The sequence below is a fragment of the Camelina sativa genome, chromosome 11 (genome assembly GCF_030686135.1).
Source record: "Camelina sativa cultivar CO46 ecotype springtype chromosome 11, ASM3068613v1".
In the NCBI taxonomy this organism is placed as follows: domain Eukaryota; kingdom Viridiplantae; phylum Streptophyta; class Magnoliopsida; order Brassicales; family Brassicaceae; genus Camelina; species Camelina sativa.
In genome coordinates this window covers 11,869,946-11,887,648 of record NC_141890.1, presented here as the reverse complement: position 1 = coordinate 11,887,648, position 17,703 = coordinate 11,869,946, and the positions used below count along the sequence as shown (strand labels likewise).

Below are 17,703 nucleotides of genomic sequence, written 5' to 3'. Positions count from 1 at the left end.
AGAGAACCTGTTTTGTAACTTTCGCTAGTTAGTGATCTTCAATTTCTTTTTTATAACTTTTAATATAGCACTAGGGTTTCATCCGCGCTATACCGCGGAACTAAATTATAAATTATTGTATTTTAAATAACAATTTTTCATTGATTTAGTTTTCAAAAATTAATTAATTAACTTTTGTCTAATTAATTTAGAATTTTGTTTAAACTTTTTTTTCTTCTTCTTACGTTTTATAAAGTTTATAACTTAATTACATTAAATTTGTTATTAGATAGAATATAAAATTCTAGATTTGTTTTGTTTTCTAGAATTAAACAGAGGTATATGCTTATATAGTATGTTAGTGTATATTTTTATGTGTATTTAATATTTTTTTTTTGAATATTAAGAATGTGTTATAGTATGTGTAATATTTTGTAGTTCATATACTAAATAATTTATAAGTTAATTTTCAAGGCTATGATTACAAATCTATAGTATATATGAGATAAACTAATAGTTTTAGTGTTGGTTCTATAGTCCAAACCCGTTATGCTATGCGGGTCAGACAACATGTTCAAAGATTTTTAATCCGCAAAAACTCATCATACGAAACCCGTGAAAGTAAAAATTAGTTTTAAATACGTTGAGATCAAAAATCTCGGCCACAGATCCTCCTCCAATATTGAAAATCAATTCGTTTATTGATTAGGCCGATTGGTTAGGAAATTTGTGTATGAAGAAAATATTGTTTTGTAAAATTGGAAACTTAATATTAATTAAATAATTATAAACTTAATACTTAATGTTAAGGAAAGTGGTTCTTATTGTTTTGGAAATTTATTTAGGATGGAAAATAAATAGAAACTTAATATTAATTAATTAAATAAAAAATAAATTAATAATTAATGTCAATGGTATGCTTGTAAATAATTATGAACTTCAAGATTTATTTTATAAATGTCTCAAAAATGTATATATATATATAGATTTATTGTCGGGTTATAATTTTATATATAACCAATAGATGAAGAGAAGAATTTAAATACGTCACATTGAAGTTTACACATTGACAATGTGATGTAAAAGTTTGTCCAACCATTTTAATTGGTCTTCATCTTCTAGTTGGTCACTAAGGCTGCTTTGAAGATAAGACTCCAAATCCACTAAACCAGTGGGCTCCAAAATTGTATCCGTAGTTTATCATCCTCCGTCGTATAATAATCACATCAACTTAGCAAGTTGTAATGTAAACATCATCGTGAATTAACAGATTTGTGGAAATATATCGGCTTCTCGTATTAAGATTGGAGTAGCTGATTGTATGTTTGTGTTCATGCACAGTTACTGTGTTTTGCTAACCAAATGATATTGATAGTTGAGTGATCATTGCACTTTCAATTAGTTAAATATTTCGAAACAAGATTAGTTTTCTCCATTTGGTGTACTTTTAATTATTATTGTGGATTTCAACATATAGCAGGTGCATGACTCGACGAGTAAATAATTTTTGTTGTCTCAGATCCATTGACCGTAAATATAATGTTTTGGAGTACAAGTAATAGTAATGATCACTTAACCGGTTATTTAGATGTATGTTGTATCAAATATAGATATATGAGTTATCTTAATCATACATATACGATAGTGAATAGTCCATCACCAATATTTTTATTTGATCTATCATGTTTCTTTTTGTTATCTACAAGTCCACACATGCATGCTCATATATTCATATATATATTATTGGATTTTAAAATTTAATTTTATACCGATAATGATAATAAGTAGTAACACAAACTATTGAACTACAAATTTTTGTTTTTTTAGGGAGTTATATATTTATAACCCATCGAGTACTTTTTTCTTTACTCCATTAAGAAGTTTGAGAAAATAAATGGAGTATCACATTAATAAAGCGGGTGACTTGGCTGCAACTGCGATATGTTGCCGTGAAGAAGATCATGTTCTGTAAATCATCATTAACAATGAGATTTGATTGAGCCTAATGGGGGTATTATGACAATTAAATATGCTATCAATTATCATAGTTTACTAGTATATTTGGTTCCACCTAATTATATATATGTAATATTATGTGTGTGTGTTTTTTGTTAAAGTAATATTATATGGTTCTGATATAGTTATTAGTCAATAATATTAATGATGTTTCTAATGACTATTGTGATAAATCCACTGTTTATTAACTTTTAAAACTTAAAAAAAAAAACTTTAATGTATACTGTAGTAGCTTTATCAGTTGGTGATGTGTTAAAAACTTGCAACAACTTGCAGTTGGTTTAAATTTTAAAATATCACAAGGTACAAAATTTACCAACAATTTACATTATTGTTTATCCAATTTACTTTTTGTTCAACTATTCAATTAAACCTTATATTAGCATATAATAGTGAAAGTTAAGTTGGGAGAAATATGAATAGCATAAGAAAAATATGTTCAAAAATAAATATTAATATTAATACTAACAAGAACATGTTCGCATTTAAGAAAACATTAGCTGGCCAACTATGTACCAATATTTAATCGTTACATATTGTTTATTTAATAATTTTCAATAAAACAATTAGACAAGTTTCGTGAATTGATTGGGTTTATATACGAAAAACCAAAAAAAATATAGGAGATTGGTTCATGCTCAACAGCGATTGGTCGTTATATATCTACCTCTCATGAATTGATGATTATCCAATTACAGGTTTAATCCAGTCAGAAAATAATATGGTCCATCACCTCTCGTCTACATGACTCTACAATATGTCTAAACATTGTAGATTTATACTAATAAGCAATTAAACATTATAGACCATATGCTAACTGAACTTAGTGCTACTTTTACTCTTCTACCATAGTTTGACTGGGAAGAGCAAAAATAAAATTAATTTTGTATTGCGATAGATGGACCAAATTAGTGAAGACACATGGTGTAGCTGATACTTTTATAAGTTCGGGAAGTTTTAATATAAATCAGAAGACAAGGGTTGATTTATAGAAAGAAACCAATTATCTGAGGACGAGAGAATAAAATTCTCTAAGGTTTAAAGATGTTTGCAACTTGTAACACTGGAATATACAAAAACATTCCATGTGGGTTGTTCCAAGAAACAACGTCAACTAACATTATTATGTAAAGCCAGTTAAGCTAATCACATGATTATTACATCATTAAGAAATGAAAATACATATGGAATGCATACTTTATGATCCAACGATTACACGAGCATGATTATATTCCCCCTACTTGGCCATTTCTTCAATTTGATCGGTTTAATACTTTAACTCATAGTGGAAGATTTTGGTGTTACCAAATTAAGATTCTAGACAACTAAAACAGTTATAATGGTGGCTAGATTTTAATACGAGTGTATACAAAAATTAAAATCTAAAACTATTTTTTTTGTCGGCGACATTTTAAATGTACTTGTCTTAAGAAAATTGAGTTGTTTCACGTTTATTAACTTACTGTCTGTTGGTTCTAACACACATTATATAATTGTTTGATTCGTAACAAAAGGTACAGGATCGTAAAGTGATTCTTATGGTCTATTGATTGGCACTTGAGCTTTAGTATATAGTTTTTGTCTGTAACACCCAATTGTACCAAATATAGAGTACAATTATAATCATAGATCCTGTTTGACTTAAGGACAAGTTATAATTTTTACTAATCATATACCATGATTATGGAATGATATTGGTCATCCGTGTTGAAAGATTGTATGGCGTTATGAGATCAAACATTATTACTCACTCCGATTTGAATTAAGTGTCGTTCTAGGAGTGATTTTCCTTTTTTTTTATTAAGTGTCGTTGTCTTTTTTTCAATGTGATAATACTAATTAAATTACTAATATAAATTTAACTAAATTAACACAAATAAAAGAGAAACAAAAAATAAAATTGTAAATTAGGTTTAGTTCTGAGATCAAAATAGTCATATTGTACACTTCCTTAATCTAAGAGAATTTTTCCAGAACGGCACTTATTTCATATCGGAAGGAGTATTAGACTAATCTATACTAAATAAAAGTAGGAGCTATAAGCTTCTTAAGCTGTCCACCTAAGATTTTAAACCACCAATAGGGATTAGACACCTCACTAATTAACTTTTTTAAAATTTCCAGAATTTTCTATATTAAGAATTATTTTAAACAACCTATCAGGATTTGACATGTCATTCATTAACATTTTTTAAATTTCCAGAATTTTTTAGAAAAAGGAAAGTTTTAAATTTATGTAAATAAAAGAACTATGTACAATATCTCACATCAGCTATAAAATTTTTAGACAATGGTTCAGAACCAGTATAAATAAGATTAATATGCTTCCAAGTTGGAATGAGCAGGAAAGCTTGATTTATCAAGCGTCCAAGTTTAAAAGTTTTATTCGGTTTGATCCAGTTTTTCATTTGATCAAATTAAAACTTTAAAAAGTTTCAAAAAAATGTATTATAATATTTAAAAAATTTAAAAGTTTAAATATTATAAATATTGAAACTTTTAAAAGTTCTTAGCTTTTAAATATTATAATTTTTAAATTTTAGAAGTTTAAAATATTATAAATATTGAAACTTTTTAAAAAGTTTAAATATTATATTTCGAAACTTTTTAAAAGTTTAAAATATTATAAATATTGATGTAAAACATAAATTTTTTTATTTATCTACGTTTGTGCTTTTTATTTCTTATGAGCTGTAAAACATATTTTTGTGTATGATTTTATAGATAAGTTGATATTCTTTCATTAATTTTTTATTTTTTATCTTATTTTTTTTTATGAGAAAAGAAATGATTTTTTTCTTGGAGTTTGATGGGTTAACAAGTTGTGTGGTAGTCTAAAAAAAAAAGTTTTTCAGTGGAAAAATGTAAAGAAGTTGACGAGGAATAAGAAGAAAAAGAGTATAACGAAGAACCAGACGGTAAAAGTAATGATGACAATTACCACAAAATTTGACAACAAAAATGACAAGAAAGAATACGAAGAATAAGAAAACATTGAATAAAAAACATGAAAACATAGGTGGTAGCGATCAACTAAATATGAAAACGAGTTAAATTCATGATGATAAAATTGTTTCGTTTTTCTCGTGGTCAAAGAAATGGTTTAGGATATGTGAGGTCATCAGTTTGATTCGCCTCGCTTGGACGTCTAGTTAAATTCATGATTTTTTTATCAGATTTGATTTTATAACACAAATGATTTTTATATTTTAAAAAATTGTGTATATGAAATTTATTTTTTTTTCTTTAATACTGATTTAAAATTTTTTATAAAATAATATTTTATTACTGTCAATAATCATTTATAGTTTTCATCAAAATATATCAAATACACGCATGCTACGCGTGGGTTCAAAACCTAGTATATGTAAAGGCATAGAGCATTATCCAACATATTAGATATAACAACAAAACAGCTCTCGTGTACATGAAATTCATGGAACTTTGATTTGAATCAACACCTTAATTAAAAGATGTTTTGTCCGATATATTATTTTATATTTTGTTCGCATTATCGGGAATTTTGAATATGGGCTGATAAGCCAAGTTTGAAATTTGGGTCGAAATAAAAGACCAGTTGGGCTTTAGGATTTTACTCTTTGTCCCAACAACTTTTCAGTTCTTTACCCCCCCCCCCCCCCCATACATGAATAATTTAAAACTAAACCCAATTTTTACAACATTTTTTTTTTTAATTTTTTTGCTCAACATCAAATTTTCATTCACACCGAAAAATTACACAACATTATCATCGGCTTCTACAAAGAGATTTTAACCATTTTCACGTTAGTTAAATACTATTTTTAATATATACTAGAGTTAAAAACATGAACTATCACTTTGAATTTGTGAAATCACACATATTTACCCCTTCTAGTAGTTAATTTGGTCAAAACAAGAAAATTTAGTTCTCGTCCTCGCCATCATCAACAACAACATGACTAAGACTAATCATCATTACATGACCGTCAATACAAGTTCTTAGCTAATCTCTAGTGGTCATTGACGATCATTACGGTCATCATTATCAGTTTTTTGGTCAACCAATATCAGTTATTCAACATGCATGACAGGATCACAGGCAGCATCATGATTCATGCCTCGTATATCTATATAGTTCTCGAAGTAACGAATACGAACGTGTAATTCGTATTGAATGAGACAGGTAAGAGTCAACATAAGTTACCATATATAACGGTGCAGAAACATTTATGGTGTAGAGGACCATATATAATGACGATGTATTTAAATATCGTGTGGTCCTTCTCATGAAATTTAATAATTACATTACAACGTTATATGCATGTGATTCTGCATGCATGGACAGATCCATCCATTCTTCTAGAGATTACTAACCTTAGAAGTGAAAACTGACAGTTACCATATACCTCTCCTCAAACATTTTGTATACTTGTACTTGGAGTCACTCAATCACATATTTTCAAGAATTCACTGCGAACCAACTCTGCCATTCTATAGAGAGCTGGGTTCTAACATATCATATGACGAGCAATAATAATCTATATATTCCATTGTTTTTAAAAAAAAAATATTTTATCATTTATGGGTTTCCATATACATACCACATTACCCATTGGAAGATCCAATAAAGCTCCGTAGATTTATGAGGCATATTGTCTAGAATGAATAATCCATATTTTTAAAAGGACTACATTTGAGGAGATAAAGATTGACGCTGATAAGATTGACGAATGACGAGATGACCCAACATTGCAACTTGCAAGGCATACATACATAATAATACATATGGTTAATAGTTATTCCTCCCAAATTCTACATATATATTGGACAACATGATGAGTTCATTGAAAATTGCTGGTATACGAGTCTTTTATTGACAGCGATGACTATGATCCTATTTTCCTAAAGATATCTTTGCCACGCTTGATGAGTTCCATATTGAAATTGCTGGTTCAAGGAGAATTGAAGTGTTTGCATAAGACTGTTGTGAATGTCAATACCTAGTATAATCCCGATGATCAAACCTTGATGAGTTTAAGCTAAAAAATTAATGTCTTTCGAGAAAATATTGTAAACTTGATAAAAAAAATATGTTAATTTCCACATGATGATTCTAGTCTTACTTTTATATTTAAAATCCAAAATTTAATAACAAAAAATTTGAAAAATCACTTTCTCTTAAAAAATATTATGTGTCATACATGTTCCAAAATATTTAATTTTAATTATTGTCTACTGCATACGTAAATTAAATTGTGGGATTTTAAGTGCAGATGATAATAAGTATATAGAAACATTTCTTTTTTAACATAGAAACATAATTCACTACACGGGATTAATATAACTAAAAAATTAGTTACATACATGGACGTCTACTTACACATCTATGTGGACGTACAACACATTACAACACATTACAGCACAACAAAGCTAATGAAACATTTTACTAATTATAATACAGTTTATAAGTATTACGTATATTTGAGCTATTAATTAATTACCGGAATTGAAAAATATGGATCTACCACAACCATATCGCTGCTACTCTCAACATACGTATCACAACAAAACTCATTGTAAAACGCTCTTGCCTTCCTTAATATAAAGCTTATGGAACATTTCATGTACCACAACAAGCTTAATCGAGCTACATCACGTCTCAAATCTCCCGTCACGGTAATCGACTTACCATCTTTGCAGTTGGAGTTCGAGACCTTCCCGTGTTCTTGTTGATTCATCTCCTCATCTTCTTTTACGGACTGACCATCTTCAGTATATAGTAGTAGATTAGTATGAGGGTGCAAATTTATGTTATTATGATAGATTTCTGCTAGCGTTTTGCGAGGAAAAACGTTGTTCAACATGTTTTCGCTTATGGATTTGGATGGTTTTCGTTTGTTTCGATTGCATCGACGAGATTTTGGGGTTGAAATTATGGTTTTAGGGCGGTGGGTTTGAGTGTGGATGGTGAATTTAGTGGCCATGAGACTATTATATATGAGAGGGATTGCTAGATATGGTATGAAGTGATTGGTTTGTGAATTGCTCTTGATCACTCCTTTCTTAACATATTTATATGCATACATCTATACATACACATTATATATTATGTTTTAAAAGGTTGGCCTAAGTGTCAGTTTTGCTAATACTTACCTAATATATTCTTTGGTGGGTACATCTTAAAGCGATTATTATGTCCAACCGTCCAATATTTATAATAAAGTTACAATTTTTTCTTTGGCAATCTTTCGTTGTATATTGCCTAACAATTAAAAGGCAAAAGTACTTAACACTGATACCAAAAACTAAAAGAATACTCAAATTTTTTGATGTTTTTTTTTTTTTTTTTTTTTCTTCTGATCGTGATATTTATCATATTTGTGATTTCTTTTTAAAAACGTGGAAACGCTCTTCTGTATACGGCATAATTTAAGTAGAATTTTCATAATCACCATTTGAAAATATAAACATCGTATTATCATTATCTTTGTTTGATGCAGTCTCACATTTTGGTCTATTTGTTAAACATTATTATATTATAAATTTCCAAAAAGTTTACGGGCTCCATTTTACATTATATTGGTATTTTCTGGTTTTTATTTTGGATACCATAGAAAAAAACAACTATAACATAAACTAAGACTTCTTTTGAATTTTAATTTTTCTTTAAAGACGCAATTTGCATGTCCGTACCGTACGGAATATGTTCCTACATAAATGATGCTGTAGAACATACGATGATGTTTGACAAAAAAAAAACATACAATGATCATGTATGTGGTCGATGTTGCTCGATCTCAATCTTCTAGATCGTATGTTCATGACAGATGTTAAATACACTGATGAGATGTTGACACGTGTCAAAAAATCATTATTTTTCAAAATAGCTAATTAAAAAATTAACATTAAATCTAAAAAAAAATTCTAAATCAAAAAAGAAAATTAACAAAACTAATATATTTTCCATTGTACGTTACTTATATTATACATGTTTTTTCAATAAGATTTTGACATGTATAAACAAAAAAGTAATTCACTAAGATGTATAATTATTAATAAATAAATAGTGAATAACAAATTTAAAAAGAATAACATAAGTTATGTCAAAAGAAATATTTTTTTTTGAAACATAATAGGACAGTTAATTAAGAAAATAACATTATATCTACATAACATCTATTCTATTAAAGCTGAAGTACTCACTAGACTCAATTGGACCATGACTTTGTTTTGGTATGTTTTGCATTAAAATTGATTAGAGAATCACTTAATTTAATTAAATTAACCTATAGTTACGATTTTGATTAATGACCATTATACCCTTGAGTCGACTAACAAATTACTACCGGGTCGGGACGCGGATCCTGTATAACCCGGAAACAGAAGAAATAAAACTCGCGCATCTGTTTGTACTCCATGTTTATAATATTCGGGTCCTGTTTTTGGTTTGGTTCAAGAATAGTTATTTCCGTCACCAAACAGAGTTATTCGTTAGAGGCAAACAAAGTTATTCGTTAGAGGCAAACACTCGGACTTCATTAAGGTATATAAATTAAAACCATATATTTTAATTACCAAAAATTATGATAATTTCTTAATTACCGAGATTGATCTTAATAAAATCTTTGGAAACGAATATTCATCTTACCAAATCTTACTAAATTGCTTGATTTCCGAGATTAGAATTATTCTCTAATCTTTTACGATAAAATTTTAAAAAGGAATATTCATCTTTCAGTTGTAACGAATCAAAGAAGTAAATATGTTTTGCGTATATTAGAAATATCAAATCTTAACTTCTAAATGATAACATAAATCTACCTAATTTGACTATAAATATATTCAGAGCTTCCTATTGAAATATTATACTAAAGAAGACATTTAAATTCGTTAGACAAAATGATGGCTCTTCCTTTTTCATACACTCCCTTGAAAGATCTGAAACCATATAAAAATGCTTGGCGTATTCAAGTTAAAATTCTCCACAGTTGGAGAATGAATACCGCTAAACTTGGTGAATCAATCAAACTGATTCTGGCTGACGAAACAGTATGTATTTTAAATATCAATTTAGATATTCCTTTACTAATCGATTAATATCAATTCTTTCTAAGTGTTTTTTTTTTGCTTATATAGGGTGACAAAATAGAAGCTACTGTGAGAAAGGATCATATCAAGAAGTTTGAAGCTGATTTGGAGCATGGAACTTGGAAAATTATATCAACTTTTGGTTTGAATCTATGTACAGCCTACTTGCGTCCTTCTCTTATAAAGTATAAGATCAGTACCAGATGTATGTTAACAAAATATATAATCCCGTGTTGTAGCACGGGGTATCACCTACTTACATGTTTATATCGAAAGCTTTGATCTTTGATTTTTTTTTGATATAATTTTGCCGATCTATTGTGTGGGTTTTTGATTCGTGCGGGTTTTGCAACGGAAGCTATACAATACAACGAAATGAAATCGAAGTATATAATGCCCGCTAATTTAATCGAGGATAGAGACACTGATGGAGGTTCCAAAAGTGATTTTACAGTTAGTAGCATTATAAGTTGGGAAGATAAGTTGGTGGTTGATGTTTCTGGTCAAAATTTAGAGTTGTCTTTTCTGAATAATGTTGATGATTCTGGTACTAAAACAAGAGCTGCTTGATCGAGTAATTGAGAAGCGGTTTCAAATTTGGAGAAGTTGGAACGGTATACCATTTTAAAATTGGTTTCAAACCGGATTTATGTGGTTTTCTATCAGATTAGGTTCGTAAACCGTTTAAACCAGGTATATGGAGAAATATATGAGAACTTTTGATTCGGGTAAAAATAAGTTGAGAATTTATGTTTCGAGAATATTTGAGACGAAGTCATAGGTTTAAGTTGTTTTGGTACAATTGGATACTTCTGAAGAGTAAATACGTCGTTGATCATTAAGGTGATTATGACATATGTCATGTTTTGGATTATATATAAAGTTTCTATTTTGTATATTTGAATTATCTAAGACTTATATATCATCCTGATTATAATTTTAAAATTTTTGTTTTTATTATATTATATTAACTTTCTTTCAATATCTCAACTTTTATTGGGTTAGTCATAAAATTATTTTAATCGAGTAGATAATTTTCACCAGTATTTCATCCAAAATACCTTTGGAGTAAAAATAACTTTATGGTTAGAGAAATTATGTCACAAAACAATTTTAGTAATTACAAGAACTATAATTATGCCAAAATGAAAGTAAAGCAACATAAAATTTGTTTAATTTCTTTAGAAGACATTTTATAGGTGGTGATAAAGAGCATACTTTAACAATAAAATAATTTTGGGTGTAAGAACATATTTTTAATGGTAAAATATAGAGTAAAATTGTACGTGGTTAATTATTAAATGTTGTTTAGATGAATTTGTTGCATGTAAAATATTTTGTGAATAAGTTGTGAAACATTTATGAAATTTGACAATAATAAAATTTGTAATGATGAGTATTTGACAAAAGTTTTAGTGGGATATAATTTAGCTTTAGATTATTGTAATAATTGTTATAATATATTAAAAATATATAAATATAAATAAATTTATGAAGGTAAATACAAAGATTCTCTAACTTAAATTATTTATATATTTACTTTAGAAAATAAAATTTTTTTATATATTTTAAAAAAATTGTTTAAGATTTAGGATTTATTTTCTTTAACACTTTTTAAACCCGCATGATGTGCGGGCCTTATCTAGTTGGTAAATAAAGAAAAGAAGAGGGGCCATGAGAGCTGGATGAAAATGAAATGTTCTTCGACTAAACAAGTGACTTTACCTCTTCCACTTCACACACTTTTTTTTTAATAGATAAGGAATTTACAATAATTTTCATGAGCCACGCATTATTAAAAAAATATAAAAATTTGAGAAATAAAAAACAAGGAAGAAACCCATAATCTAAGGAACTGAAATATGGAATTTAGCTGTGGGATCAAATGGTGGTTTGATGTATATTAGTAAAGAAAAATGGTCCATACCCACGTGCATGCGAACTGTTTTGGTATCAATATGTTTCCTTTGTTGTTCTTTTCACTAAAAGGCGGTGATCTTATGTTATGCATCTTCATGTTTCAACTATCCCAGCGTTTCGGGTAACCCACTCTCAGTTTACCATTTCTCATTATCTCATTCGCAAAACTCGATATTAATATTCCCATAAACCATGAGTTAGGTTCGATGATCTGCAAGTATCCTAAGTATCGGACTCAAAAATTAACTCTTAACACATTTAGTCCTTTTGGAGATTTACTGATCATAATATTCGAATATTCAGGTTTCATATTGGCTTTTAAAATCTTCTCAAAACAATCTCTGTTTAGGGTATCTTCAATACTATGAAGTAAAAACAAAAAAAAAGCATGAGAGCAGTGGAAGCAATCAAATTTAATTCATGATTCTTTCTTCTATTTTTATGTACCCCACTGTAAAACTAACAAAAGTAAAGAATTGCATAGAAGAAAAATAAACAGTGATAACCCCACCGACAGTCTTTACTATACGGTGAATGTTGTTGTTAGATTAGTTGATACCGTAAATGTTACCTTTCATATCAATCCATTAAACTCTCCGACCCGTGGGCAAAAATTCTGCACGTCTGAGGAAATTTTCCACAGCAACGTGTCGTCAGGCAAGAATTAGTTCTAAACTACTCCGATGACACTGGCGTAAGGTTTCTGAAGCACAAAAAAAAAAAGAGAAAGAACAATACTTTCAGCCAAACAGCTATAGTAAAAGAAGGAGTTTTTTACACTTATGTGACCTGTATATAGAAGAGCCATATATTGATCCACTCTCATAGCTCCATGCGTAAACTTCTAATTGACTGTCCATGATGTATGCATCTTTCACTGAATCTGCTAAAAAGGGTGTAACATAAGTAAAGGGTTTTGGATACAGCAAACAGCTTTAAAACTGTAAGCGGCAATATACTCAAGGCACAAAGCTGTGTATTTATTATTGTACCTGTATAGTCTTTTCAGGAATGCTGTCTGATATGCTTGCTCGGATCCAGAATCTATCATATGGCTTTGATTCTGTGGCACTCAATCATAAACCTGACGTGCACCAGTAATGTGGATTTGTAAATCATACACCCATATAGCCTATGATGCTAAAAGAAACAACTTTCTCCCTAAGATTGAAGCAGGCCGAAGCTGTTAAGTGAATGTGGTTGGAGAACCAAGTAGAACACACTAACTTACTTGTAAGATGCAATGGACCATATGCATTGACCAAGTGAACTCCACATCCTAGCGTGTTCCTCTAAGAAGATGTAGAGCCCAGGCGTTAATAAGACCATCAAAACCGAGAACGCCACTGATCTCAATTTTTCAACTGCAAGAATAGGATGCACAACTATACAAATCAGAAAATTTACATTAATAAACTAAAGCAACCAGAGCAACTAATATAGGAAAATTGAGGACCAGAATAGAAACCTTTTCTTCTACTAACTCATCAGCTACTGTATAAGTTTGTTCCATCCTTCAATGATCGCTGCATAATTTTCTTCATCAGAGCCTTTAAAAGCTTGCAATACACCTCCCTGCTTAAGATATCCATATATAAATTCCTTGTATGTGATACTATCTGGAACAATTCCTTTTTCCCTCATCTCATTTAGAAGCCTAGAAGCTTCTGTTACATTCCCGTCTCTAGCATACCCACCAATCATCACAGTATAGGTAATCTTGTTTGGGTGTATGTTCTTCGAATGCATCTCACGCAGAAGACATTCAACTTGGACCATCTGACCCAATTTACCATATCCATCAATAAGTGCTGTATAGTGAAAGACATTCGGTTCCAAACCCTCCACCCTCATCTCATCGAGGAGGAGTTTTGCCTCCTCAACACGGCTAATGATCGACATCCCCTTTATTAGTGAAGTATATGTAGCAGAATTAGGGGAAATTCCTTTGTGTCTCATATCTTCACGGAGTTCCGATGCAATTGATAGCCTTCCGCTTCTACAGTATGCTCCGATTAGATGATTGTAAACAACAGTATTTGGCTGCACGTTATTGCTCATCATCTCATCATACAATTTCTGTCCCTCTTCTGTTCTTTCAGCTTTACAACATCCATCTATCATCACTGAATATGTATAAACATCTGGAAGCATGCCATTCCGTTTACAATCACCCCAAAACTGTATGGCCTCCTCAACTTTATTCATATTAAATAGCCCGCGAATCAATATGCTATATGTATAATTGTCAGGCGTAAGTCCTCTCTTAACCATTTCATCCATGAGAGTAAAAGCTTCCTCCAATTTACTCTTTCCGCAACATCCACAAATCAAAGTGTTATAGGACACTCTATCCATAACAAATCCACGCCCTAATATCTCCTTTTGAATCCTAAAAGCTTCTTCCAGCTTCCCTGCTTCACAGAGGCCATGAAGCAAAGCATTTGAAGTCTTCGTGTCTACTACAAAGCCTTTATTTAAAAATTTAAACCAAAGTGCTACTGCCTCTAAGTGTTTTCCATGCTTACAGAGACCAGAAATCAATGTAGTAAGTAATCCACCACCAGGACTCATGTTACGCAGTAGCATTTCTCCAACAAAACGAAGTGCTGAGTCATACATATGATGACTGGACAACAAGCAAATCACAGATGTAAAGGATCCCTGATTTACAGTTAAACCTATCGACAGCGTTTCCTTCAAAAGACGCTCAGCAATAACTACTTGACCGCTCTTGCAGTATCCCTTTATGAGAGTATTATACGTCGACGATGTAAGAGACAACCCTTTTGAAACCATGAGATCCTTTATCTCAATAGCTTTGTTCAAACTTCCAGCCTCGATTAAACTATCGATCAAATTATTATATACAATAACATTAGGAGGAAAACCTTTTTCTGTCATTTCCTTCAAGACACAATAAGCATCACCAATCCTCTTTGCCTTGGTCAAACCCTTGACAAGAATACTATAAGTGATAAGAGTTGGTTCCAGACCTCTCTCTACCATCTTTTCTTTAAACATAAATGCCTCATCATACCTTCCGCTCATCCCCAACCCATCAATGATAGTATTGTAAGTAACAACGTTTGGTGCAACACCAGCTTCTTCCATCTTTGTAAACAACTCAATGGCCTCCTCCACTTTCCCTCCCTTGCAAAACGCATTAATCGCTGTAGTGAACAAGTAAACATCCGGGAAAACCCCTTTGCAAACAACTTCAAAAGCTTCACAACACTTCTGAAACTCATTAGCTCTCACTAGAGAAGTCAGCAAAATGTTGCAAGTCGTCTTAGATGGAAACATACCCTTGTTTGCCAGAAAAGGAAACACATCAAGAGCTAGATAGCAACCATCACACTTGAACTGAGTGCAATAAACTTCAATCAACAAATCTGACATCTTCCTTCTGGTTTCCTCATCAAAACACATACTCAAACTCGCCATTGCATCCGCAATCGCAACTCGACTATCTCTCAAACCACCGTTAACACAAGGCAAAACAGGTACATTCCCATTGATCAAACGAATCAAAGTTACCCTAGCAGGGGACAACAGACTCGAATCAAGCAATAAACCTATCAATAAACAATAAGAACGGAGACTGAAGGAGAAACTAAACGAATCAGAAGCTAATCGGAAAAAATCCAAAGCCGTCTTCGGATTAACTTTGGATCGGAACTCAGGAAACAACCTATCGAATTCGAGAGGCGATAGAACAGTTATGAGTTGTTTACACTGCTCGTAATCTAGAGATCTCTTAGACAAGACTGAAGACAACCGTTGGTGCAAATGCTGCCGATCAGAGGAAGGATCTTCCGATTTATCCGGCGGATGAACGTACTGTTGCAGGTATCGAGTTGTGTGGAAGCTTCTCTTGGGGGATTTAAGGCGGCGAGTGAATAAGTAGCTAGCGCGAGAGAGTCTCCTCCTCAAATCCATGGGTGAGAGAGAGAGGAGACGTGAAGAAGTCATTCGTGAAGAGATTTTAGGGAAATAGAGAAGAGCTGCCATTGATCAATGTCGAAGAAGAAGAATTGAAGATGGTGTTGAGCCACGCCATCGGAGAGAGAGAGAGAGAGAGACTTGTGAACAAGACGGAGAAATTTCTCGTGAGGAGGCGATTTGGGCAAAAACCCAGGGTTCAGTCAGTCTTGGGGGACACGAACGGGATCTCAATAAATGGGCCTGTTATTGGCCCATTAGTTATATCACATGGGCTAAAAGCTACGACATTTGAGCCTATTGTTAAACTTGAGTATTAGTTTTTTTATATTTCACATAAATACACTTTTTTTTTTTTTACACAACTTTTAATTATTGTGTTCCTTTCATTAATTATGCAATCACACTCATAAAAATTAACTGTATTAGTTTCACTGTAGAGATTATTTGGTGCGTCATGATGTTCTAATCATGATAATCTATAGCATCATGTCATGTCATTACTGTCTGGAATAAACTTTTAGCTTACGATTCACGTGAAATCAGACTTAACCAGAGATTCCAACAATTATAGTAGCACCGTAGTATATCGTACGTATTTATGATTTATAGCAAGTAGACTAGCAGTAGACATGTTAAATGACAAAAACATCTCACAAAATAAGCTGTAACCTCGCATGCTCCACAGATAGCACCATGGCATGCAACATCATATCTTGTTCATAAATGTATTTTTTCAAAAGATACCGACACTTGTAGTAAACTATAAAACTAAAAACCCCAGCTATATTTATATCTAGTGGTTGAATGAATCACTAATTAAACATATTAGTACAAGACAAATAAAGAAGGAATACATGCTTAAATTTTTATCTCTTGAGTGTACTTTGTTCGGATTTCAGTTCTCAATCCCTAATTAATAGAAACAGTTTAAGAAAGTATATAAGATACAATTAATTTTTATTAAAGGGAGAAAAAGATAAAATTAAATTTTTAGTTGATTTCCGGTTGTTTAATAATGCATCAAATGTATCAATACGTAATAACATACTAGGTACTAACCCGTGGAAAACCGCATGCTGAACTTTTTCTTTTGATGAAATTTTTTAATAATTTATTTTATTATTATGTTATTTATAAAGGTTTGTGATTAAAAATTTGGTTTAGTTATATTAAAATTTTTATATTTTAAAAATATTTATTGAAAACCTGTCAATAAAACATTTGCATGTAATGAATAAAATTGTTTAAAACTTTGTCAATTAAACGCAATCTTACTATAGTTGTGAAGTTTGTAAAAAGATATCACTAATATTTTAAAAGAGCAACTAAATATAGCTAGTGAAGATTCCTTCAAGTATTAAATATATTCAAATCTCAACTTAGTTTTATTTTCCTAAATAACGGTGGCTAAAAGAAAATATAACTTTTTTAAATAGATAAGATACTATATATATATCTTTTATTTTTATTTATTAATTTTTAAAATCTAAGCCGTTAAACGAAACTATTATATATTTTAATCGATTTAATTTTTGAAAAATTTTTAACGAAAAGTTTTTTGATGAAATTTGTAGTTATATAGATTTTATTTGATTAGATTTTTAAAATCTTAGCGGTTAATTTTTTTTAAAGTACGAATTAGTTTTGATTCTAATAGATTTTATTTTATTTTCTACAATTTATTTTATTTTATTTGTCCTCAATTTTCGTGTTTTAATTAATTATATTTATTTATTTAATTAATTAATCTTAATTAAGTTTTTCTAATGG

General features: G+C 30.5%; 2 protein-coding genes across 3 annotated transcripts; both read right to left on the bottom strand.

Moving 5' to 3' along the window:
• Nucleotides 1-7,261: 7,261 nt before the first annotated feature.
• Nucleotides 7,262-8,045, bottom strand: LOC104723104 (uncharacterized). Its single transcript, XM_010441415.3, has one exon. It carries the CDS (start codon nt 7,959-7,961, stop codon nt 7,467-7,469), a length of 495 nt encoding a protein of 164 aa, XP_010439717.2. The 5' UTR covers nt 7,962-8,045; the 3' UTR covers nt 7,262-7,466.
• A 4,338-nt stretch (nt 8,046-12,383) lies between these two features.
• On the bottom strand, nt 12,384-16,135 carry LOC104723103 (uncharacterized). Of its 2 annotated transcripts, none has more exons than XM_019231530.2 (5): nt 13,454-16,135; nt 13,217-13,349; nt 12,978-13,069; nt 12,775-12,868; nt 12,384-12,688 (listed from the first exon to the last, which is right to left on the bottom strand). In XM_019231530.2, the coding sequence occupies exon 1, from the start codon at nt 15,997-15,999 to the stop codon at nt 13,477-13,479; it is 2,523 nt and encodes an 840-aa protein (XP_019087075.2). In that variant the 5' UTR covers nt 16,000-16,135; the 3' UTR covers nt 12,384-12,688; nt 12,775-12,868; nt 12,978-13,069; nt 13,217-13,349; nt 13,454-13,476. The 2 variants fall into 2 exon arrangements, with proteins under 2 accessions (XP_019087075.2, XP_019087077.2); XM_019231532.2 differs by having other exon boundaries at nt 12,775-12,871; nt 13,454-16,116.
• Nucleotides 16,136-17,703: the final 1,568 nt, after the last annotated feature.